This window comes from Manacus candei, unplaced genomic scaffold (assembly GCF_025592945.1).
Source record: "Manacus candei isolate 608988 ecotype Guabito, Panama unplaced genomic scaffold, ASM2559294v1 h1tg000086l, whole genome shotgun sequence".
NCBI lineage: Eukaryota > Metazoa > Chordata > Aves > Passeriformes > Pipridae > Manacus > Manacus candei.
The window spans coordinates 5,823,973-5,849,289 of NW_026138134.1; the positions used below are offsets into that span (position 1 = coordinate 5,823,973).

Genomic DNA, 25,317 nt, shown 5'->3' on the forward strand with positions numbered 1-25,317 from the left:
GCCTGAGCTTGACAGAGCCAAGGGGATGCTCTGGAGAGCACAGGGCACGTGAGATGGTAGCTAAGCACCCGAGGAGGGCTCGTGTTAATACATCTCACAGCGAGGGGAGGAGTATCCTAAATCCACACAACAGCTCCAGCAGGGAAATCAAGGGCTAGAGGCTAACAAGATATCTTTCACCTCCACATCTAGTAGCCTCAGCTGCTCTGAAATTATCAACTACTCCACTGGGATAAGGATATTTTTGGCAAAATATTTCTATGCACCAAGGTCTCCAGGCTCTAACAGCTTCCATTAATTAAGTATCACTGCCCTCCATCCCCTGCAGCCTCTTCCTATTGCCCTGCTGCTCCTTCTCCAGTTGTTTTGCAACGTCCCAGACTGGAAACATGTCTGAGATGCTGTTCCCCAGCTCCCTGTCAACAGCTCCAGGCCACACATGCAGTGCAAGTAAAAGCTTGTTGGCTGTTGACACAACGTCTTGTTGACACAAGGAAGGAAAAAAAAAACACAACAGAGGAACCATTCAAAGGTTGATTGTGCATTTTCTGGCTATGAGGAACACATTCTTTCCCTCCTTTATCCCCCCCAAAATAAAAAAAGGGTTCAAAGTCACTTTGAGAGGTGGCACAGCCCTATTGAAACTCTGGTGTGTCATCAGTCCCTGCCAGGTGAAGCCCTGCCAGCCTTTATAAACACGTGTTTACACAAAAATGAGGATCATCTCATGCTTACAAAAGCCATGAATAACTCCAAAAGTAACCTGCAGTTATAGAGAAAAGAAAAGGTTCTTATTTTCCCAGTTCTTTACCAGTTGCACAGAGTATTTGATCTAAAAGTTTGGCTTGCCAACCGACTGACAGCTTTTCTATGGTGCCACTTCAGAGCATTTGTTTGGTGATAACAAGCCTTTGTTATTAGCAACTTCTCCAAAGCCACAGGTAGGAAGAGATAAACCGTGCAAATAAAGGGATATCACACACTGCCAGTGGGAGAAGTCACATTTCCCCTGAAACAGCCACAGAAAATTGAGGGGTTAAGTGTGAACTGTTTAAACCAGTGAAATTCCCCCAGTGCAGAAGACACCTTGGAGGCTTAAAAGGGATTTTCTTGTTACACAGTCTGGTTGGAAAGGAGTTCTACCTGCAGCAGCCTCCAGCTGTCTGGTGGCTCCAGTCCAAATCCAACATGAATAACTTGTTGGTTGTGGCTTCAGAGCAGCCCTCTGATGTCTCAGCTTTGGGAATTTAGGCACAGGCATACCTGGAGAGAGAAGGAATCCTTCCAGTGTCTGTCACGGGCTCTTCCCACTGCAAACCTCACCTGTCAGCTCCGAGCAACACCAGCTGCCAGGGGGATGCTCTGAATGGAGCCACATCCCTCCCCAGGAGGACGTTTTCCCTGATATTCTGGAGGTGGTGATGATTCCAGACAATCCCATTGCAATTACAAACAGCTACAACAATCACATTGCTCTGCACTGATCACCCAACAGCAGGCATGTGACACAACACAGAGAAAAGCCACTTGAGAAAAAGAACCCATGTATTTTGTTTTTAACACATGCTGCAAAAGGATTTCAGTCATCCCACAGACATTTCTAGATGGCAAAAAGCTTTTTTACATGTTCCCTGGTGCATCACATGCCACACAGTCTGGCAGTTTTGTCGCTGGCAAGTTCAAGAAATGGACATTTTATTGATCATTTTGTCTTGACACACAGTACTAACTCACTGATACACTTATCCCTCAATCCAGGGCTTGTTATAACATCCTTCAAAGTAAGAAAGCACATGCTTTTGCTGGCCTATGCCCAGGTATATGCAAATTTATGCAAACACATGCAAATACGTGGCTGGTTTTTTTTTTTCTTCAGGGGATGTTGGCAGGTTTGGAGATGTGATGTAGTGGGAAGCAATAGCAAAACAGCAGAGAGGAGGGCTGGAAAATCGAGATCTCTGCATTTCTTAAGAGCTTTTGTTCCAGTCTGCTAAAGAGTTGTTTAAACACTGCAGGCCTGGGAGACTGACAGTGCTCCAGAAACTCCCACGCCCCGAGTCAGGCAGGGGGGGATCGAGGAAGTGCTGCAGTGATTTAAGGGCTCTGCCCTTCACTTCACTCCTCTGGCCTGTCAGAGAAAAGAACTTGTGCAGCCTTGAGGAATCAGCCAACTAGAATTCGGGGGGAGCGCTGGGGTCGAGACATCCTCTGCCAAAGGGGGGGCAAAACGTGGCTTTGGCTCCCTGCAGGCACCTGCCCTCAGTGTGCTGAGCCAGCAGAGCCACTTCTGCAGTGATTGCACAGCAATTCACCAACCATTTCACAGAAACACTAAGAAGAACCCATTGAGACTCCCCCTCAGCTGAGAATGGCAATGGGAGGGGGCTCACCCATTGCACTCTGACCCTGCTGTGCACAGACCCACACGGGTTTTCTACCCTGGACGTGCCTAAAAGTTATCTCAGACCCAAAGGAATCCTGTGTCTCCTACACAGGCTCAGCTGAGGGTTCAGCTCCCCACCCTGAGGTGTTTTCTGAGCTATTCTGTGCCACCAGAGCTGGAGATTTGGGACTGGATTAGGTGTCTCAAAGAGGAATCCCTGCACTGGGAAGCACTGAGGAGCCACCCAAACCTGTGCTGCTGAGAACCTGCCCCTTGTACTTGCTCTTAAAACCATCTGTTTTCTTTTCTTGGGGTGGGGTGAGAGACTGGCCATGGGGAGCTGCTTCAGGTTTCTTCCAAAATACTAAGAAATGGGGTAGCAGCAGTTTGAAATAACCCTCTCTGGGGTCTTGGTTTGGATGTCCATTCCCTCTGGTGAAAAACAGCCTTGGATGACTCCTCAGGCTGACCTGACCTCTTCCATCCAGCCTTTTCCCTCCCCTCAGGTTCCTGCATTCCCAGGGCAGCAGGATCAGTGGGAACTGCACATCACAAAGGCTCCAGCATTTCAACCAGTACCTCTGTGCAGGACCCAAAAGGAGGCACAGTTTGAGGGTGTCTCAGAGCAGCATTTCTCAACCTTTTTGTAGCCAAACTACCACCTGGTGCTCCACCACCTCCACGGGCTTCAGTTGCCACCAAATCAAAGCTTGGCTGTGCTTCAAACACGTCCTTATTCCTGGAACAGCCATTTGCTTTGCCTGCCTCCTTCCCTGCAAACAAAGCTTGAGGCTTATCAGTATTCTTCGGTAGCAAAATTAAGTATTCAGCCATTTGAAATCTCATCTCCAGGTTGAGAAACACTGTCTTCCCACCCTGGTAGGAGCAGGGATTTGTTGGTGAACCACCCTCACAGTCTGTATGAGAGGCCTCAGGCCATCAGCAAGCTGAAGGTGAAGCCATTCCATGAATTTCAGGCAGCCTAGGATCTGGCATTTCGGCGGCAGGAAAGGAAGGCAGATGCAACTTTCCCTTTCTTCAGCAAATGCCTGACCTGCCAAAAAAAAAGGAGAAGTTCATAAAGCACCATCTGAACCCAAAGCATACACACACACACACTTATATACATGAATATGTGCAACTAAATACACATCTCAACACACCAGGGAGCTCCAGGAAGCTTTTCACAGCTGCAGGCACAAAACCCAAGCCCCTCTGAGTGTGCAGGTGAGCAGCAATCCCATACCTGGTCCCCAGCTCTCCCAGAGGGGGCCATGTGGATGGGCTGGTCGTTGTCCAGGTTCCTGATGCTCGGGTCTGCCCCGTGGGCCAGGAGCAGCTGCACCATTTCCTTCTGGTTCTTGTGCCCTGGCAGGGCAGCTGCCATGTGCAGGGCTGTGTTGCCATGTGCCTGAAAGGAAAAGAGGTAAAAAAGCTCAGATAAAGCTCCTGCTGAGCTGTGCCACCTCCTCGGGGTTGTCCTTGAAATGGAGATCTGTGAAACAAGAGCTGAGGAAGCCCAATGTCATCACTAACCAGGAGGTGAGGGAGGATCTTTGCTCTGTTTCTCCCATGCAGGAGATTTGTGGATTTAGATTTTTCTCTCTTCTAGAGCACTACAAACTGTGGGGCTTTGATGCTTGGGGTATAACTAAATATAAACCCTGTACCAACAACATTCCTGATCGCTCTGCAACCCCCTGCTAAACCATACCCTCCTGTGAGCAGAGACCTGAGGGGTTATTTGAGGGAGAGAAGGATGGAACATGCATGTTTATCCATGGAAATATTTCCCTGGGAAGCATTAAGCAGGATTGGGAGGCACAAAGCCCATTGTGCTGCTACACACCACGCATGGGCTGGACAAGAGCAGAGCCAGCTGTGCTCCACACACCCCCACTGCTCCCTTTCCCAACACTTGCAAGGGCCAGAAAGCTGCAGAATCCTGAGGTCAGGCACTCCCTTGAGCGTGGATCGAGTCCAGCTGTTCCAGTAACAGGATCTGCACGAGAAGGACAGAGCTGGCTGTGGAGCTGGGCAGGGGGGCAGGATGGAGAGTGCTGCAACTTGGGGCAGGAAAGCTCTGGTGCCACCAGACCGTGCAGAAATCTGGGCCCTGTCTAGTCAGTTATGACTGGTAACGGTTTTAAATGAGAAAAACCTAATAAACAAATGCATAAGGGGAGGTATTTTTAGTCTGCAAGGGTCTCATTCGGGCAGCTGCTTGTTTTTCTCTCAGAAAAGACCATACATTTGTCGTGAACTTGGAATGGTTGGGCAGAAATTGCAATGTGTGCTGCTATTCCAGCTGTTAAAACGAACACACATGATTTTCAGGTCCTATTTATCAGGGATGTTGAGGCAGAAAATACAATAGCAAGATCCTAACAGCTCTTGTCAGACAAGGCACATTTTACAAGCCCTGAACAAGCAGATCCTTGTCTATTTTATTATCCCAGAGAGCCAAGGGATAGTTACAAGCTCTTTACAGGATTTCTCGTTAAAATGGAAACATCTGCATTTGTTTGCTGCACCTTTGTGGCAGGAGCACTTGATAACTTCCAAATCCAGGCCTGGGCTCAGAAAACAAGGATCTGACAAGCCTGACCTTGAAGCCTCATGTTGACTTTAACAGGGCTGATGGGAGACAACGGCCAGAGCACCAACATGTGGGCTCTGGGAACCCTTCAGGTGAAAAAGACCTTTAAGATCTCGGTGGTTTTTTTTTTTTTTCTCATTGTGAAATCCCCAAGGAAGCAGATTTGCAATGAGACAACCACAACAAGCAGTGGGTGAGCCAGGGAAGCCAAAAATATGGACTGCAGGGTGCCTGTTTCCTTGTTTTCTTCGTACTTGGAAGAGCTAAAAATCCAGTTTGGGTATCAGACAACCTCCCCATCACATTTCTCACTGTCCCAGACAGCTCAGCAACAAGACTGAAGACTCCAAGTGATCCTATCACAGTAGGGAGCTCTCTGAGGGTTGTGATCAAGAGACAAGAGCAGCCTGCCATGGACAAGCCAGCACCTGCCTGATGGGTCTCCAAAGATACAGAAGGAATGTAGGGAAAAGGCCCTTCACTGGACAGAGAGACACAAACTCGGTGCCTTTACCCACAGACACAAAGCCAAACATGCTTCCTACAGAAATCTGAAGGGTAAAAAAAAAAGGACAGAAGCTGTCCAGGATCTGCCTCCCGAGTGAGTTGATGGAAAACATTCAATTCCTTTTTGACAGACAAAAACGTGTGTGTGGGAAGAGAAGAACTGGAATCTGGAGGACCCCAATGCCTCTAGTGCAGCCTCCCACTGCAGCACAGCTCCCACACTGCTCCCAGCATCTCCTCTGCCTGGAGATGTGCTCACAAATCCCCCCCAGGCTCGCCCTGACTCACCTTGTTGTTGACAAAGTCCTTGGACTTGAAAGCGTTCAGCTCCAAGAAGTATCTGAGCAGGGAGATGTTCCCATCCTGGACTGTGTAATGAAGGACTGTCTTGTTGCTTTTCACATCCTGTTTATAAAAACAGGAGAAAAAACCAAAAAACAAACAGAATAAGAACTGTTCTGCAGAGCAACCTGGAGATATTCTATAAACCCAGGCCAGCTCTGCAGCTCCTGTGGAGCATCTCCTTCCCTTCAGCGACCCTCTGACCGCCCAGTGTTTGCTCCAGGCTGCAAGAAAGGAGCCCCCAAAAGCAGCACCTAACTCTGCAACCAGTCCCTTGGAACATCCCTTCTCCAATTCCCCATTTTGAGCACGGCACAAGCACCAGGGAGGACTGAGGGATGGCCGAGCTGCCCCTCACCCTGCTGTAGATGGAGGCCCCGGTGTGCACCAGGAGGTGGATGCAGGACTCCAGCTCCTCACTCTGCTGCTGGAGGGCTTTGTGCTGCTCCTGGGTGAGGCTCTGGCAGCTCTGCTCCCGGAGCAGGGCGTTGTGGGCCAGCACAGCACAGTGCAGGGGGGTATGGCCTGCAAAAACAAGGATGGCAGGGAGAGATCCACAGTCCAACCCAAAATACTGCTGCACAGAGAGGAGGCAGAGCTGGCACAGAGAGCAAGTGCCTCTCTCTGCATGTGTTGCCAAGACACAAGCCCTTCTCTGCTTTCCCATGTACCACATTGCCTGCATGGACAATTTTTGGGGCTCTCCAGTGCCTGCTCGTTTCCAGTTGTGCACTGAATCCCCTCTGAACCATTCAGTTCCGTGGCATTTGAGTGCTCAGACACAACTGCCTCCCCCCCAGGCAGTTCCTGAGCCCACTCTGGTCTCCCAGCCCCAAATCCCAATGGGCAGCAGACAATGAAACAGCCAATACAGGTTTTCAGGCTGCTGTAAAATATCTGTGCAAAGGTTTTTACCTTCAAAATCCTTCATTTCTAAGTCAAGAGGGAAACCCAGTGACAGTATAACCTGGAAGCAACAGAGAAATCGAAAATTTCAGTTCAGCAGAACAGTGTCCAAGCCAAAATCTGTGAAAACCAACAAACTTTGAAATCAAACAAATCAGATGATGATAATTTCACTGCAAACTAAGCCCTTTTTTGACACTAGATATCAATGCTGTGAATCTGTTTCCTAACAGGGATATTCAAGGTTACACAAGATGATCATGTTCCCTAGTTTCCTAAACCCCACCTAATTATAATATCATATTAGATTTATAATATCATATTAGATTTATAGTTCAGAACAGTACCATTTAGTCACTGCCCCCAGCTCAGGAGTTCCAGCCTCCTCACTGTCACCATGGATTAGGCAAAGACACCAGTAACACCAGTGCATATTTATCCTGAGTTCTCCTTGACAAGCAGAAATGGAAATTTCTCCTTGACAGGTTCAGCCAAACTTTATCACCTAAAAGTTCACCAACACTGACAATTCTCAGGTGGATTTATTTGCTTTTTGGTTTCAGTGTGTGAGAAATTAAACCCACAGCCTGCTGCAGCAATGAGGATGCAGAGACTAGAAATGGCCTGAACAGTGATCTGGAGGTGAGCATTGCTTGGGGTCCCAAATTTTAAAATAAAGAAATAAAGATTTTTTAAATGAAGAGAAAAAAAATTGAATTCTTGAATGTAAGAAAGTGATAGATTCAATGTGAAGGAGCTAAGCATATATTACTTATATATATAATATATATTATTTTCTGTATTACTATGGATAATGTATTTCTTTCTCTTGGTTGAATAGAACAAGTTGTTCCCATTACAAGACTGAGAATTTTTGCAGTGCAGTGACTTATCCAGAACTCAAAGAAGAGAAGGCACAGGAATCTTGCTGCTGAAAGATGATCCAGAACAGCTGGGGCCTGACTTATCTTCTCATAACAACAATAAAATATATGCAGATCAAATATTGACAAGCACCTCTGAGGTGCTTGATTATTAGAGATTAGATAGTTAATCCATTAGGGGAAGAAAAAAAACCCACAATAAAATAAACAAGCAAACCATAAAGGCTTTCATGGCTTTGACCACACCGAGAAGTAAGTTTGTGTGAGTTTTTGTGTGAGTTTTCCCTTTCAGTGGCAAGGGGAGGGGGGGGGAAAAAAAAAAAGAAAAAAAAAAAAAAAAAGAAAAAAAAAGCATAAAAGAAAAGCCAAACAAAGAAACCCTGAAACACAAACCACCCCAAGGCACTCTGGGAGGCTTTGTTGGAATGGTCTGAGTTAAAACACTTCTCCCCACTGAAGGAAACACCTGTTTTCCAAGGAACTCTCCGTGTTACACATTAACTGCCCACTCGGGGCTCAACCCGGGGCACGTGCCAGGCAGGGCCAACGAATGCTGGGGATGCAGTGCCAACATGCCAGGCACCCCCTGGCACCCCATCCCTGTGCCCTGCCCTCAGGTAACCCCAGCACAGCCACAAAACTGCCTGGGCTCGGTCCCCACACGACTCAGGGCGGGGATGTTTCAATTATTCCATTTTATGGCCAACAGTTGAGCATTTAAGACACGTGCCTGCTGATCCCTGCTGTGTAATCCCTTCCCAGAATTCCCACAGTGCCTTTTTAGATGGGCTAACTCGCTCTTCAGGGCTGGCACACGAATCAGGTGGAGTCCCTGTCTGCAGAGGGATTTGTGGAGCAACAGAGAAGCAAAGATCTGCTCGTGTCAGTCGTGTTTTGAGTGAAATCTGAAAAAAACACCTCATTTTGAAGGCTGAGCCTGTGCTGTCCCTGCCTGCAGGGTCCCATCTGCTGTCTCCTCAGCTGGCTTGAGTCTGGACACAATTCCCTGCTCCCACCTGGATGACACTGACCCCAGAGAGGGGGTTTCACCCTGGGTTTTTGTGCTCCCCCTCCTCAAATCCCCCGGCTGGGGAACCCCCTCCGATGCAGAACCACACTGGGGGCTCAACCCCACCCTGCTGGTGGCTAGACCAGCAGGTTTAGAGCCATGATCTGCAGAAAGAATGCATTTCCCCCACAGATGCACCAAAAGATTTTTCCTCTGTGACAGGAGGCTGACACTGGCTGCAAATACACCCCTAAAACAGGAGAAAAGCCACCCTTGGGATGTTAATTCCTAACACAAGGAGTTTTTGGTCAGTCTGCCCTGCTTGCTGACACATTGCCTTCTAAGAGAGTTGTTTAAAGACACCAACATCAACACTTTACCGAGGGTATCAAAGCCATAAAGCTTCTCCCACCTGGAGGACTTGGGCATAGCCGTAGGTGGCAGCGAGGTGCAGAGCTGACTGCCCTTTGTTGTCCACGGCGTTGACATCTGCTCCTGCCTGGATCAGGTCGTGGACAATGCCTGCCTGCCTGGCAGTGACAGCCACCAGCAGGGGAGTCTGCAACAGCAGAGGAACGTGAGGGTCTGACAGCACAGAACGAGGAATGGGGAAAGGTGGGTGATGCCTGGAATCCCCAGGGTTGTGCTGCCCAAAAGGGTGATTTAGAATCCCACATGACTCCTTGACAGGTTCAGCCAAACTTTATCACCTAAAAGTTCACCAACACTGACAATTCTCAGGTGGATTTATTTCCTTTTGGTTTCAGTGTGTGAGAAGTTGAACCCACAGCCTGCTGCAGCAATGAGGATGCAGAGACTAGAAGTGGCCTGAACAGTGATCTGGAGGTGAGCGTTGCTTGGGGTCCCAAATTTTAAAAAAAAGAAATAAAGATTTTTTTAAATAAAGAGAAAAAAAAATTAAACTCTTGAATGTAAGAAAGTGATAGATTCAGTGTGAAGAAGCTAAGCATATATTACTTATATATATAAATATTACTTATATATGGATCCTGAGATGGGCACTACCCATCTCTGGCAGAACTCCCTCTAGTGCTCTCCAGCCCCAGTTTGGCTGACAACCCACACCCAGCGTTTTTGGAGCACCGATTCCATCAGGTGCAGCCCTCCTGGCACCAACCAGTTGCTCATAAAACCTTCAGCCTCAGAGGCTGCTGCCAACAAACACACATCTTGCTGGACCAGTGTTTCCTCAGATCACTCTATAAAAAAGAACAGGCTCGTTCTCCTCCCACCTCGTTTCTGCTCCTGCCACCTTGGCAAGGCTCAGCAGTGCCAAACCTTCCCCTGCACTAACAGAGGGGCAGAGCTGGGTTTTCCAGCTGTTCCCAGTCGTGCAAAGCCCCTGCCCACCCCAAACCCCTCTGGCTGCAGGAGGAAGGGGTCCAGCTTACCTTTCCTCTGTGCTCCTTGGCATCGAGTCCCCTCAGCGGCTTCACTCGCTCTGCAGCTGCCCGGGCGTGGGCCCTCAGGCCTTTAGCTGCATAAATATGTAGAATTCTAAGACAGCAAATAGAGACACTGGTCACTGCTCGGCCATGGACAGTTTCTACAGGGTGGCACTGCCACTTTTGGGGGGTTTCACACCCCGTGTTCCACAAATCCACGCCAGGAGCCTCAAAGGGCTCAAAGACCTTAAAGCTCCCACTCCCACGGAAAGGGCTTCCTACCTCAAACAACTGCAGTGTCCAGGAGCCCTCAGCACTCCTGAGCTCTGACACGCTGCCTCCTTCCCACTTCAGCACTGTCCTTCGGGTGAGATTCACCTCCGGGAGGTACCTAAGTCCTCCCCAACACCCAGTGGTGGGGCCCAGAGTACCATATTTTGTGGATATATCACTTTTTGGGGTGATACAGCCCTGTGTGTGTTGGTGGAATCCCACCGCCAGGGGTAACACACAACCCCTAAGTGGTATATTTGTAATCAACCTGTTAAACTCCACTTCTTCATCAAACCCACTGGTCAGAAGGACAAAGTCCTTGTATTCTGGACAAGACACAGAGTTGTCACAACCCACAGGAGCTGTGGGTTTGCTGGTGGCCCTGAGTGATGGGGAGAACACTGGGCTGCTTCACTTTGGTTGCCTGGCTCTGGCTGGAGCCACTTCCATTCCCCCAGGGCCCTGGGAATGCACAGGCAGCTTTGCCATTCCCCTCTGCACAGGAGGAGCCCATCCCACACGTGGTTGGACCAACCCCTGGCTGTGCCTTTTGCTCCAGACAGCAACATTTGGAGGCTTTTCAGCCAGGAGGTCGTAGGCAGTCGTTTCTCTCCTCGGGTAATTCTGCAGCCCAGAGCCAGCCCTTGCCATTTCAGGAAGTATAAATGCAGCTTTCTGGCTAATCTGATTTTCAGTCAAGCTCAGCATTAGCTGTGGCTGCACACCCACACATCCCCAGGGGTGCCAGGAGAGGAGACTAGAGATTGAACTGACACATGAGCTGCTGCTGTGAGCAAGGACTGCTTGAGGAAAGTGCCTCCAGGCTGAATCATGGAATTCCTCCTTAGTCTGCTTTAAAGTGCAAAATTAGCACAAAATCTCACAGCCAATCCGTGGTTCCTGCCTGTACATACCATACTGAACTAATTGATTGCTAAAGCAATGCCAGGTCACCCTTTTGGATAGGAAATAAAACACTCTAGGCATAGAAAAGTTACTGTAGATCTTTATTGGGAACAAAAAAAAAAAAAATAAAAATTTGTCTTTTTCTAACCAGAACAACCCAGAAAGAAATTCGGAAACAGTTCATCATTGTTTTATATCCACACACAGAATTTACATACATTGGAGTGAAAAGGAATTGAGAAGCAATCTGAGCAACCACGGGCTTGATTCACAACTGCATTATCCCAGTTTTATCTCCCTTTCTTGTACTTGTAAAACTGGAGCAAGCAGTGGTGAACTAAGTTCCTTCCAATTAATTTCTTTGCTGGGTTTTTCTGCAAATATAAGCCACTAATTTCAATGCACACCTGAACTATTGCTATTTTCCAACAACTTTATGATCACTTACAGGATCTATTGCTCATGTCTTCCAGATTTGTCAATATTCAAAACCAAAATGTGCTCAGAAAGCCTTTAAGACTTTTAACCTGAGCTTGTAAACCTCACTCAGGCATTAACTGTGAGGTGACTTGAAATATTGCCTGGGTGGCAACTGGACTCCAGGTAACAAGCAGTGCAATAAGTTATTTTGCTGTTAGTCTTGCAAATAATAAAATCACCTAAGGCTCCTGGGCTTTGGAAAGCAGAAAAACCCAGAGAAATTGTGTTTACCAGCCAAGAGTCTGTTGTTTATTAAGAGAACAATAAACAGAGTTAGAAGGGGGTATTTCTCCTGCAAATATATTCGCCTGTGGCATGGCACTCCTCAACATCAACCACAATATTTACAGAGGAAAAAGTAAAAGCTACTCGTTCTCCAGGAAAGGCAATCAGAAAGCTGCAAAGGGAATGTGGGAAATCTCCCACAGGCACAGGAGAGGTCCCTGATGTTCCTGATGTTCCCTGGCTCAGCACATCATCACCAGCTTCACACCCAAATGCTACAGAACAGGCAAAAATACTGCCAAATAACAGCCATGGCACAGATTCCTTGTCATTCTGCAGGGCAGGTTTTGGCAGCCCCTGCCTCCCCAGTGATCTCCTGGCACGGGGCCACGTCCTGCACTCCTGACTCAGACAAAACTCCTGGAGACTTCAGTGGCACCAGGATCTGCCCACTGGCAGAACATGCAGCCACTAAAGCAGCCCCCCATCCCAAAGGTGGGTATTTTAGAGTCCAGAACCACAAAACCCCTGAGTCCAACCACACCCACAGGGCTGGATTCCAGTGGCAGACGAGGCCAGACCTTCAAGTTGCACCTTTGAGTGAGCTCAGATGTTCCATCTGCCCTGCAAATAGGGATGTCTGACTGCACTGGCATTTAGTTCAGCTGTACTGGCTTTATTTTCAGATCACTGCACCAGCAGAACAAAACCACACTTTAAATCTTCCTAAGTTCCCAAAGGAGCAGCTCAATTTAGGAAAGAAAAATGCCGATTTAAGCCCAAAAATGTTTTCTAGTGGCCTAGAGCTGGTAGAAGTTCCTGCATGGACAGGGCAAAGACACACACACAAGGCATTTACACAAAAGCAGTCCTACTGAAGTGGGTCTTGGCAAGTGTGGCCTCACCAAATCCTACAGCTGGCCAAGGATACTCTACAATATTCCAGTTTGAGACCCTTCCCTGTGCCTGAGGGTGAAAGTCACCTCTTGCTGATGCTGAGCACAAGTCTGCAGTATCAAAAGCCTGCCTGGGAGAGGCAGCAGGAGCTGCAACAGCAGAGAAATCCTGTGCTGGGCCCCAGGACAAAGCAAGTTTCACACAACACCCAAGTCAGGGTGTGCTAAAGTTCCCAGCCCACCCCCCTCCCACCCCGCCTGCTTTTCCTCTGTACCCAAAACCCTCTGTGGTGCCAGGTGGAGCACTGAGTAGGTGAGGGGCAGGCCCCAGGTGTGCAACACCTCAAAGCCCTTCGACAGACAGAGCATGGTTTAGGACATACGTATCATTGTCCTCGTCTTCCAGCAGCAGCTTCTCGATGGGCAGCGCGCCGATGACCCGCCGGGCATCCTCCAGCTCCTGGGGGGCTGGCTCAGGGATGGAGATGGGCACGGGCACAAACTGAGGCCCCGAGAGCGTGGAAGAGGCTGGCTGGTACTGCAGAGTGGAGGCTGGCAGGGCAGAGAGGGGCTGTGCCCACGGGAAGTACGTGAGGGGCGGCTGCTGCTCCGTCACCTCGAGCGGGGGCACCACGGCCGGGGTGCTGCTCCGGGGCTGGCAGGGAAACAGAACTCACTCAAACCAGTGGCCAGGTGGGGCAGGGGGTGGGGGGGACACAGCACAGACTAGGGGTGCTCGGTCTGACCTCTAACATCCCTTTTCCTCTCCCTCTGGGTGCTCTGAGTGTGACACTTTCCCCATGGGAGCGGTGGCTGTGGGTGTCCCAGGTGCTGGCTGCCACGAGCTCACACTCGTGGTCCGGTTCCCTCTAGCTTTCTGTTCCCATTCCCACCCTCTCTGTAAGCCCCTGGGACTCTCACACCCTGTGCTGGAAACTGCCTTCTTGACAGTCTCTTGCAAGTTGACTTTGCTGCCACGGGGCAGCTCGTTCTGGCTCTGGAACACCCCATCCTGAGCAGCCGTGTCACCCACGGCAGAGCCACCCCAGAAATGGTGGCCCTTCCTCAGCACTGAAGGCCAGAGGGCACAGGCTGGGCTTTGGGTGCTTTGCTGGCTCTGTTTGAGCAGCTGAACTGAAGCACTGAAAGGAAAAACCAGCTGCTTGAGTTCCACTGAAACACGAGTCTCTGCCCTTCTCCTCCAAGGAGGAACAAATTATCTTGGGTCGTCCTGCAACCAAATATTCTGCTGTCTTTCCTATCTTTACATGCTATTTTGACCTTCCTCTTCCATCAGTAAACAGCAACTTTGGAGAAATTTATTGCCAAGTCATTCTTCCTTCTTCACCTGTTGTGTTTCCTGGAATCCCATTTACCTGTGCTTTTTTTATTTTTTTTAAGCTTGGAAATCAATAGTGAAGAACCCCTGCTCAGCCTGGAGGAGTGGAAAAGGGCAGTGAATTTTGCCCGATTCCAGTACAACCACAGCTTTTTTGCCCTGTTCAAACCATCCTGATGTCCAGCCAGTGCTAGAACAGCTGCATGGCGTGGATGCAAACACAGGAAACATTATGCAATTAAATAAATCAGACTAACTACACCAGTCAGCCCCATGGCTCTTGCTAGAAGGGACTTAGGGGAATCAGGGAATTAGCTAATTCCTTAGGGGGAATTAGCTGTCACTTGTAACCTTTGGCTCACTGCAAAACTGGCATTTTTGACTTACTGCAAAGTTGGTGATGAGTGGCTGGGAAGTGTAGGTCAGGACAGATGAAGGTCCCACCAGGGTGTAGCTGGGACACATGGGCTGGACGTACATGTCTGCTGTGTAGGGACAGCTGGCTGCCTCGTGGGACACATACTCGGGGTAGGTGGTCCACTGGGTCAGGGGCTGCAGGGGTGTGGGAGAGGGCTGGGGGATCCAGCCAGAAGCCAGTGCTCCTTCATCTGTGACTGGCAGAGCAGGGGCAGACACGTCCATGTCGATGCAGGGCTGGCCTGATAAAAACAGGAGAGGGTTAAAGATTAAACCCAGCCCAGCACAGCCTTCCCTGCAGCAAACACTGGGAGGGTCGGGGATACATTACCCATTGGGGAATAGGAAGGAAGTGGCTGATGGGGCAAAACAACCTGGAAGAGAGAAGAAAATAAATTCAGAGGTGAAGACCATCAGCATTAAATTCAATCCCTTAGAGAAGCACCGAGGGACAGAGCATACTGAGTGTTGTCAGCTGATTATCAGCTACTGCACTGTCAGTGTCTGAATTTCCCCACCCAGAAGAGCTGAGCCCGGCAGCCAGGACACATAACCCCAGCTCAAGGGGACCTTAAACTGGGCTTAAACCTTGTGTTGCAGAGGGAATTCCTCTTCAGAGAGGAGCCAGTCCACCTGCTCCCTCCTGGGAGGGCAAATACAGGCTGAAACCAGGCAGCAAATCACCAAGGATGGCTCTGGGTCACCCCTTTCCGTGCTCTTGAACAAGCTGCCTCACTTCCAAGCCACTTTTTGTCCCTAGGAATTAGATCCTGCCAAGAGCAAAGCACTTTTCCCCTTTCAGTGGTGACTGAAGGTGCTCAGCACACTAAAGGGGGTATTAAAGGTATTTAGAGATGCAAAGATTTCTTTCACTGCCAAGGCAGTGCTGGGGCTGGTCAATCATTTAGCCACCCAGGAATGATTTTCCTCCCGTGTTTGCTTTCCTCCTACCGTTGCAGCTGCTGTTGCAGTGGCATTGTGGACATTCCCCCTCTTCCTTTTCAGCAGCTCCTTCACTGGCTCCTTAACACGGACGCCTTGGTAGGGCCGAGGCTGTGGCTGCTGGTCTGGAGCAGAAGCTGAGGGGGGAAAAAAAAATGCAGGTGACACTTATTTTCCTTTCTTGGAGCCCAAATCCTCGTGGCAGCCTGTTGGTCTGCAGGCTGGACCAGTCACATGGATGGAGCAGGTTTGTTTTATTCCCCTCAGACCTCACTCTGTGGCTCTGTTTTGTGTTGCTCCGTGCCCCCGACCTGCAGTGCAGCTTTACACACCCCCCAAAGGGCAAATCAGGCTGAGAACATCCAACAGGGGGGAGGTTTGGGTTGCTCAGTGCATATCTAGTCAGTGCCCTGACAGAACAGAGGGCAGAAAGAAGTAGAGATGTAAAAAAGGGACAGAAAGAAGTAGAGATGTAAAAAAGGGACATAAAAAAGTAGAGACGAAAAAAAGAGACATAAAAAAGTAGAGATGAAAAAAAAAGACAGAGGAAGAGAGGGAAAAAAGTAGATATTTAAGAGAAATACATGTTATTGACTGTTTAGACACAAGCTACCCAAATTAGCAAAGCATCCTCACTTGGAAAGCCATTTAAACATCTTCAGTGGGATGTGAATGCCTCCTTTCGAGCACAGGCAGGTGCTGAAGTGCCAGCCTGGCCCAGAGCTGTGTTTCTGTCCCAAACAGACTTTGCTCATGGCCTGGCCAGGAGGTTTATAGCTGGGTGAGCTGGGTTACATTGCCAGCACCCAGAAACCTCAGAGCTTACCCCCAGAAACTCTGCCCCACTTTGAAAATTCAAGCCCTCAGCCAGCTAAAAAGGCCTCTCACAAAGCCCTGCAGCAAGGGAGAGCAGAGGAAGCACATTTCTTCCAAAGCCAACATTAACAACTCATATTTTACAGGGGCTGTTTGGAGGCAATTGATAGCAGGAGGAAACCAGGGGATAACAGAGCTCAGGTGTTTGTAAAGCCACCGATAGCAGTGGTGGCTCCCTGCCCCCTTCACTGCACTTTGATGTGTAAATACACTAATTGATAAGCTTCCCACTTTTAAAGCTTGCAACTGGTTTTGTGAAGCACAGGTGGATATCCAGCTCGAGTCTTAATCTTGGAATATTATTCCTCCTCGGGAGCATTTATTTAGATTTATGTTCTGTGCTTCAAATCACAGATGAATCATCACACTTTGGATCATCTCTCTCATTTACATCTAATTATAGGCACCCTGAGATGTTTCTGTTACACCTGCCTGGGAGGAGAAAAGCTGAGTCTAAATCCAGAGGTTCTTAATCAACCTCGAAAATTATTTAACGGAATAAACATTTCTGACCTTTAAAAAAAATTAAATACTTCTTTCCCTTCCACTTGGCTCTTCCATGAACTCATTTCTGACTCACCACATATAATTTAATCATGGAATCTTGACTGACCAGGATAAATCCTTTTGGGACCAGACAGCACCACGTTTATGTGTTGAGCTGTTGTCTTTGTTACCTTTATGAACATTGGGGAAAATATTTTGCTTTCAAATAGTAGTTGAAGCAAAGATGATTTTTCAAGCCTTTGCCTGATCTACCTTTCCTTTTCTGTGGACATTCTTGGTGGCACTTTAAATTAGGCTACTTGCATTCTCAGGAATCCTGTGGCTTTGGAAATGAAGTTTTTAAAGGGAATTAAGGTCACTTTAATTCTCCATACAAGCATCCACAAGGGTTTTTAATACAGGTTAAATTTTTTTTGCTTTTTAAATTTAAATTGTACATTTAAATTTAATTTGTAGTCATTTACTTGAGTGAATTACCAACTCCACAAACCTGAGCTCTGCTCTGAGTTGCCTGAGAGGCAGAACTGAACCTCTTGGGGAGCATCTTATCCCCGAGTCATCACACCAGTTTCAAAGGGCCTCCTTGCAGAATTAGGGTGGGGAAGGATGGTGGTTTCTGGCTCCAGGTTTGGGGGATGGGAAAGAAGAAATTTACTGTAAAAGCTGACAAATATACCTATTCAGAGTTTCCGGTGCAAGCAGAGTAACCAAAAAAAAAAATTAAAAAAAAAAAAAAAAAGGTAAAAAACCAAAGTCTGCAGAACATATTTCGGTTCCCCCAAGCTGACCCCCAGAAGTAAAAATAATGCTAGCACAGCTGCTTTTCCACTGTTCAGGGGTGCACAGGGGCTGAGCACCACAGATGAACCACAGCAAAATGACTTTTGGCTTCAGCGGGCAATTAATTCCTCAGCGAGCAAAAAACACGAGCATTTACAAATATCAGCATTTTGACAAATAAGGACAATTAAAATATCCTCGTGAAGGAAGTAGCTGGATCTAGCAGTCTCCAGCTCCTTATGCCAAGGTCTTAATAACCTCTGGAGCCAAGGTTCAATTATATTTTCATTTGAGCCATGAGCTGGAAAAGCACCAAGGTCCACGGGGCCAAATTCCATTGCAACCAATCAAATTGTGTGTGACACAATTCCAGGACCACACAACAGCCAGGTGCTGTTCCTCAACAGGCAGCTGGAGCAACACAAAGCATCACAAGTCAAGAAAGAAGGGAGGGGATCTAATCCAAGCAGGAGGAAGCTCTGGGCTGGTTTCTCCAGCCTGTTTTGGCTCCTGGCAGTGCTGCTGCCATCCTGAGCAATCCTGGCTGTGTGCTCAGGCTCAGGCTCCCTCCATCAATGTTATCACTCCCTGTGTTTGCTGAGTGGCAGCAAAAGCCCAGCACAAGCCTTGAAGACTTTTGAACAACCTTCCAGTATCAAGGGACAGCAGAAGAAAGCCCATACTGGTGTTGGAGTCCAAACTACTCCACAGCTCAGCCCAGAAGACTCCAATCTGCACAGACAAGGCCCCAGGTTGCCAACTTCAGTGGGTTCTGGGTGAGGATTTAACCACTCCATTAATGCTGTTGTGGAGCTCTACACACACATCTCCCTGCACTGGTTATCCCCAGGCTGATCACAGCATAGAAATATAATTTTTCCTGCTGAGTACGAGTCCAAGTCGTGCTGGACACAGCAGGAGCATCCAATGGGATCTTACTGTTTGATTTTGGGGAGCAGCTCCAACCCCACTCCAGGGGCTGACGAGCTTCAGGAATGAGTGAGCAAAACGCAGAGGAGACTGATGTGCTGGGTGCTAATCCTGTAAACCCTGGCCCTTGAGTTCTTCGGGCCTTGGAGAACCTGGAAGATGGAAAAACTGTTCCCTGAGTGAGTGAAAAGCATTGGAAGAGTCTCCCCAGGGAAGTGGTGGAGTCACTGTCCCTGCAAGTGTTCAAAACACAGACCTGGCACTTCCCAGTGCACTGCTGGGATTTGGTCAGAGGTTGGACCTGATGACCTTGGTGGTCTTTTCCAACCTGAATGATTCCATGATTCTGTGCCCACAGCACCTAGTGCAGCAGCCAACAACAGCCCATTTCCACATGGTTTTGCCAGCCCCAGCTTTCTGGCAGCTCAGTGTTTGTGTGCAGAACACGTTAGCACGTTATGAAGAACATCCATGAAACGCTGCTCCACGACCAGACAGAGAGAGAGAACGCCAAGACACCGCCGAACAACTCAACCAGGCCACTTCAAAACGCACTTTCCTGGGCCTTTTTGCTTTAACCAGGGCTGAAAGTGGAGGGAAGGCAGTGGCAGAACAGCTGCTGGAAGGCTGCGAGTGCCGGAGCGTGACGGGTTTCAGGTCAGCGAACTTCCCATCAGCGCCACTGGCTGTCACACACACACACACACACACCACACACACACACAGGAGCTGCAGCTCACAGTGCCAAACTTCAGCCTTTCAACCCGGTCAGAACGATTTCCCACCAGGCAATTTTCGCTTTGAAAGACCCAGCTAATCCCTCCCTGCAGCCGCCACACTTACAGTCCCTGCTTCAGGAGATTTGCTGCTGCTCTGCTCCCCCCCCCCCCCACATGTGATAAGCTTATCAATTGATCAGTGTTAAATATTCTCCCCTTGGCTTCTTTCGCCTCCAGTGTAATAAATAATTGAAGAGAAACACAATAGAAAAAAACCCCTTTTTTTTCCTTATTTGCAGTAATGCCGAAAAGCAATCTGAACTAACTCTGAATAGCAAGGAAAAATGCAGATTTCAATTAGCAAACCAGCGAATTAATGGCTGGGTATTGAAGACCAAATCACACTTTTATCAGGTGCAGTGAACTTTGGCAAATAAAAAGAAGAAAGAGGCTTAGTTTTGTAGATGCTTGGATGCTTAGTCTCCAATCAAAACCTTTTTACAATGAGACATCAGTGCCCACTTAGCCAGGGACTAAATATTTCATCATGGTCATGATCCTGTCCTTATTTCCTGGTCAGTTACAGTTTCCCTCAATATGTTAAAAAGAGGGGAAAAAACCAAGGTGATCTTTATCTCTGCGTTGTGGTAAGTCCAGGACAGGGAAACAAAGCATTGAAATGCATTTAATTGTCAAAAATCCCAGACAGTAACATGGCAGGGAGTCACTCAGGAGGAAGGTTCTTCATTTCAACTCCATCCCTGACCCTCAGCATTCTTCAGGGTGTGTCCCTATTTCAATTGATCCAACCAATCAGTTAAAATGTTAAATACTCCAAAGTGACCCATCTGCAACTCAAGCCCTTGGAAACAACAACAACAACAACAACAACAATCAGTTATTTCTACCAAGACCCATCTTAGCAAGTTACAGAAAACACAAGGAAAATTGGAGGGGATTTTCATTTATGCTGTTTGGTGCACTGGGGGTGGGTGTTTCACTGAAAGTTTAGTTAAGGCAAAGCACCAAATAAACACCTGGGCAGAGAATCTGCTTTACAACAAACAGAGCTCAGGGCAGGAGCAAAGAGCTGAGTGATGGTTCATTGCTCAGCATAAGGAAACAGGAGGGCTCTGAGCATAATGAAGTCAATAGACTAAATATTTCACTTTCTTACCAACAACTCAGGACAGGGTTTGAACAGGTCTGTTATATCACATTATAACTACCAAAGTCAGTGGAACATTAATTTGACAGCAATATATTTCAGATTTGTGCCCAATATCTTTGTTTTCAGGGGTTCATCTGCCATCCAAGCATCAAATTAGCCTGGATTCATGTGCCCTTGGACCTGCCTGTGCTGTTCTTGGGGGCATGGAATGCTTTGGGCAAATGTCCTTTCAAAGAGGTCTCCTTCATCCCCAAAATGACCTAGACCAGTGGAGGTCTGGAGAGCACTGTACAGAGCCTGCATTCTGTTCCCACACAGGGAAAGTGCTGCAGGTTGACAAATAAAAATGTCAAACTTTGGATTTTTCCACTTGGGCAGAAACAAGAATCAAGGGGAGATGTGAAGACTCCTGGGAAACAACTGAAAGGCTGGTTAGTGATCCCTGTTGCTTGGATTATTCTAATTAAAAAAACACCAAAAAAAGAGCTTCCAAGTGCCAAATAAGAGCTGGATGCACTTGGCCATGCAGTGGTGGGGGCTACTAAAAATTACCTCTTTCAGTAGAAGGGGAAGCTGAGATAGACAGAAAGTGCCTTAACCATAAGTCTCACCCTCACGTCCTGATTCCTCCCAGCCCATAAATACTCTTTCCATTTTAGTAATGCAGGCTTTCCATTTAATTGCTGCTGTGGTCATTCGTAGAGTTTGACACCTGCTCTGCAGAGCATGGATGGGCTCAGTTTTTGTGCTATCCCTCTTTCCTGGTGGGGCTTCACCAGAATTGTCACTCACAGGGCGCAGTTTCACCTCTCAGCCTCATTAGCTGATACTTTCAGGGGGGCTCTGTACAACCCTGCATCTGCTGAGAGCAGGGAGGGCTTCATCCACTTCAAAAGTGCTTGGGAAGAGATTTTTCAGAGGTGGGAACTCCCATCTCTTGGTGCCAAGGAAATCAGGGCGGGGGGTGGAACAGGGGAAGAGCTGAACTCCTGCCAGTGACTGCAGCAGGAGCTGAGCATCCTGAGCACTAAATACATGAAATTCTCACAGAATTTCCACCTGCTTCCATGCTTTTACATAAAAGACACCATTTGATGTGGCTGAAATGCCAGAGGAGCCAGTTTTCAGGAGAGGTGCGTTCACGTTGTTTCCAAAGCAGGGGGTGACCACCCTGGCAAAGACACCCCAGAGGGAAGCAGCCGGTGCTGCCCATGAATTTGCCATCCCTGAAGGGCTGCTGGGCCTGCTCCCATCCAGCAGAATCCTGCCAAAAGCTGGGGAGCCCCGACCAGTCACTTCTGCTGTGCCGTGGGAGGGGATGTTTCGGGCTGAGACACTCGCCGGGGTTTTGCCGAGCGGAAAAACGGGCCCCTCTCCTGCAGAGAAGGTCCCCCCAGAGGGAACGACTTCCAGCTCTCAGGGTCACCCATGTGAGACTCCCCGGAGCACAAGAGCCTTTGGCCATGGCAGGTGAGGGCAGGGGCTGCCAGCTTGCCCTCTGTTCCTCCCTGAAGGAGCAGGAAGCCACCCTTCAGGAGGTGCCCTCACCCTCAGGTTGAGGTCACACCTATTTGGGGGAGCTCTTGTGTCACTCCTGTGCTTTGGGTTTGGGAGTTTCTTTGTTCTTTAATGGTTTTGTTGTTGTTGGGTATTTCTTTTTATGGCTGGGGAAAACGTATGGAAACAACACCATTCCTTCTGAAACCTCCTGTTTTCAGAGAATCATGGAATGGTTTGAGCTAGAAGGGACTTTAAAGATCATCTCATTCACCCCCTGCCATGGGCAGGGACACCTTCCACTAGCCCAGGTTGCTCCAAGACCTGTCCAACCAGGCCTTGGACACTCCCAGGGATGGGGCAGCCACAGCTTCTCTGGGCAACCTGTGCCAGGGTCTCCCCACTCTTCCAGCCAAAAATTCCTTCCCAGTATCCCATCTAACCCTGCCCTCTGTCTGTGTGAAGCCATTCCCCTTGTCCCATCACTCCATGCCCTTGTCTAAAGTCCTTCTCCAGCTCTCCTGGAGCCCCTTTAGGCACTGGAAGGGGCTCTCAGGTCTCCCTGGAGTCTTCTATTCTCCAGACTGGACACCCCCAGCTCTCCCAGCCTATGTCCAAAGGAGACCACCTTGTGTGGTCACTCCACAGCTTAGACCTGTTTACCTGCAGGGTGAGGAATGCCAGAGCCTGACACCCACCCCTGGGTGTGCAGGGCTGGGTGTCAGCCCCAGTGTCCCTTTCCTGGCCCCTCAGTCCCACAGGAGTGCAAAGCAGAGCAGCTGCTGGCAGGAGCAGCTTTCCACTGACGCTGGGATGTTTGTCCCAAACTCAGGGAAAAGCTTCCTTCACCCCTCAGAATTTCTCCACAGGCTTGCTGCCCACCTACCACCCAGGATGTCCTTTGGTCAGAATACCTGAGTGGCTCATGTTGATTTTAGTTGTGTTGCAAACCCCTGCATGGCAGAGGAAAGCTCCTGTTTCCTGGGAAGGGATTCCCAGGGGAATCCCCAGCAGAGGTGGGATTTTATGCTGCCACATTAGCCCAGGGCTCATGGAAGCACACACCAAGTTCCCTGGTCACCTGTGCTGCCTCTGCACCAGTTTATACCTTGGAGAAATGCAGTGACTCCCACGGGGAACATCCACTGTGCTCACAGGTGCTTTGAGGCAGATGGGGCAGGAAATGAGAGGTCACAGCTGGTCACACCAACCAGAGACTCCCAGAGCTGCTGAGAAGTCCAACTTCCACAGAAACCTTTGGGATTTGGCACCTGGACACCTGCACTGACCTGAGCAGTCCCCCCATGGGTCTCCCTGACACCAGAACACCTTCCCTGCCCACCTTCAAAGCCAACACACACCAACCATCACTGCAGGGGTGTAGGAAAGAAGCAGCATTAATAAGATTAATAAGATTTCCAGCAGTTCCATGTTGGGAAAAGGAACTCTGGCATTGCTACGAGGCTCAGGGGACACGGAGGGACAGGCAGGTATTGAACAGAAGTGGTTTTGCCAGGAATGATCAGCAGGGAATGGCTGACAATTTAATCTCTCCTCATGCAGGCTTGTAATTCCTGCTCCCCTCTGAGCACTGCACGTGTCAAAGGAAAAAACCAAAGGAAAAAACACCAATTTCCTCCCACCTAAAAACATCAGGTTGTTAACATTGCTTTGTCACTGCAGGAAAAAAAAAACCCAAACAAGCCATTAATGGACTCGAGATGGAAGATTAGATGCAAGATTTGAATGTAATCATCTTGCAGTTTGCTCCACATCTTATAGCCACTGATCCTGAAAGCTGCACCAGATAAAGGGGGAAAGGTGTGTTGTCATGGTGCTTCCCTTGGCTGCTCAGCACTTGTCAGACAAATTGAAACATGATTGAATGAGCAGCCAGAGCTTCTTGCTGAAGGATCTAACAGCATCATTTCACAAATATACATTTGAGCTTCCAAAGCGCTCAACTGAAAAAAACCTCCAAAAACTCAGGAGAAACGTGCAAGAGAGAAAAACAGATTTCACTGCTAATCAGCTGAGAAAGGCAAATGCACAGTAAACCAACCTCCCAGTAAACCAACCTACAAGCTGTGACACAAAGAGGAGGGTTAGTTCCACATCAGATAAATCACTGGCAAGAGCTTAAGAAATCAAGTTCTTCCATTCAGGTGTGTTGTACCATTCCAGGCTGGTGGAACAGCACAGAGCATGGCAGCACAGTTGCTAAAATCAGCATCATCTACTGACCCACAGTGACAGTGAAAACCCTGCAAGAAGCAAACACCTACCTGGATTGTGATCAGTAAACTATTGGGGCAAAGGTGGGCCCAGAGGAGTGAAATTAGCTTGAAAACAAGAAAATTGATTTCCTGTAAAGTCATAACTGTATTGCCCTCAACTGCTTTGTTCCTTATCTTTTTTATTAGTTGAAAAAAACCAAACAAAAACCAAGTACATATCAAAAAAAAAAAAAAAAGGCAGAGAAATAAGATTTCTCACAGGTTTCACTTTTAAAAAGGAAAATTTTCTGGTACGTAACCACCGTAACCTTTGATATAATACCTGCATCCTGTTATTGTTTTTATGAATCATAGTCTTCCACTTGATTCATAGTGATGAAGCAGCAATGCCCTGAGCTCACATCCCTGCTGGAAAATGAGCATCACACCTTATCACCTGCCTGTGCTCAGCACCTCTCCACGAGTGTTCTCTCCCCTTCTGTCCTGCCCCACTCACCACAACCCTCAGGCGTCACCAGAGCCACGAAAAGCAGAATCAGAGCCCACTTACATTTTTGCCAGTGCATGTTCTACGGCAGGATGGAGCCCTTTTTTTATTTTTTTTGCCTCCTCCTGGATGAGAGTGACCTGGCTGCGAGTGCTCGGCGGGGATGTGCCACCAGTGAGTGTCAGGATGTTTCTTTGAGGTTTTTAAAAGCCCCGTGTTCCCGCTGAACCCTGTGATGTCACCACATCCTCCAACCACCACCCCCTGCACGTTTTCCCTCGCTCTCTGCCGCTCCTCGCGATGCTCAGAGGCTCCTCCAAGGGCTGTGGGCTCTGGAAGATGTTGTGCATCAAAAAAAAAAGGTGTATTTGAACAAACAACCCGACCTGGAACCTGCCCCTCGCGGGACTTGGACCACGGATTTACAACAGCAGGTCAGAAGGTTTGGCAGCAGAGGGTCTTTTAGTGAGGTTTTTGAGCCTCCCTGCCACTCAGGATGGTCTTGTTTCGCTAAGACAGTTGTTCTTCTGCTGTGTCTGGCACCTGGACACCTGCACTGACCTGAGCAGTCCCCCCATGGGTCTCCCTGACACCAGAAC

The 25,317-nt window shown here is 48.5% G+C and overlaps 2 protein-coding genes across 2 annotated transcripts; both read right to left on the bottom strand.

Moving 5' to 3' along the window:
- Nucleotides 1–3,365: 3,365 nt before the first annotated feature.
- Nucleotides 3,366–10,960, bottom strand: LOC127482205 (NF-kappa-B inhibitor delta-like). Its single transcript, XM_051812307.1, has 7 exons — nt 10,845–10,960; nt 10,043–10,148; nt 9,043–9,189; nt 6,190–6,273; nt 5,778–5,894; nt 3,630–3,794; nt 3,366–3,437 (listed from the first exon to the last, which is right to left on the bottom strand). Exons 1-7 carry the CDS (start codon nt 10,958–10,960, stop codon nt 3,366–3,368), a joined length of 807 nt encoding a protein of 268 aa, XP_051668267.1.
- Nucleotides 10,961–13,130: 2,170 nt separating this feature from the next.
- POU2AF1 (POU class 2 homeobox associating factor 1) lies at nt 13,131–24,897 on the bottom strand. Its single transcript, XM_051812584.1, has 5 exons — nt 24,782–24,897; nt 15,524–15,651; nt 14,904–14,946; nt 14,543–14,814; nt 13,131–13,471 (listed from the first exon to the last, which is right to left on the bottom strand). The coding sequence occupies exons 1-5, from the start codon at nt 24,795–24,797 to the stop codon at nt 13,160–13,162; spliced, it is 771 nt and encodes a 256-aa protein (XP_051668544.1). The 5' UTR covers nt 24,798–24,897; the 3' UTR covers nt 13,131–13,159.
- Nucleotides 24,898–25,317: the final 420 nt, after the last annotated feature.

Excerpts from the sequence above, each read along its gene's own strand:
- LOC127482205 (XM_051812307.1), bottom strand. The coding sequence starts at position 10,960 with ATGGCAAGGGCTGGCTCTGGGCTGCAGAATTACCCGAGGAGAGAAACG. Across the intron at positions 9,190-10,042 it reads CCAAGGAGCACAGAGGAAAG|ACTCCCCTGCTGGTGGCTGT; the intron begins GTAAGCTGGACC and ends CTGCTGTTGCAG. Across the intron at positions 5,895-6,189 it reads GGGCCTCCATCTACAGCAGG|GATGTGAAAAGCAACAAGAC; the intron begins GTGAGGGGCAGC and ends TTTTATAAACAG.
- POU2AF1 (XM_051812584.1), bottom strand. Across the intron at positions 14,815-14,903 it reads TCCTTCCTATTCCCCAATGG|GCCAGCCCTGCATCGACATG; the intron begins GTAATGTATCCC and ends TGTTTTTATCAG. Across the intron at positions 13,472-14,542 it reads CACTCATCACCAACTTTGCA|CCCCGGAGCAGCACCCCGGC; the intron begins GTAAGTCAAAAA and ends TTTCCCTGCCAG.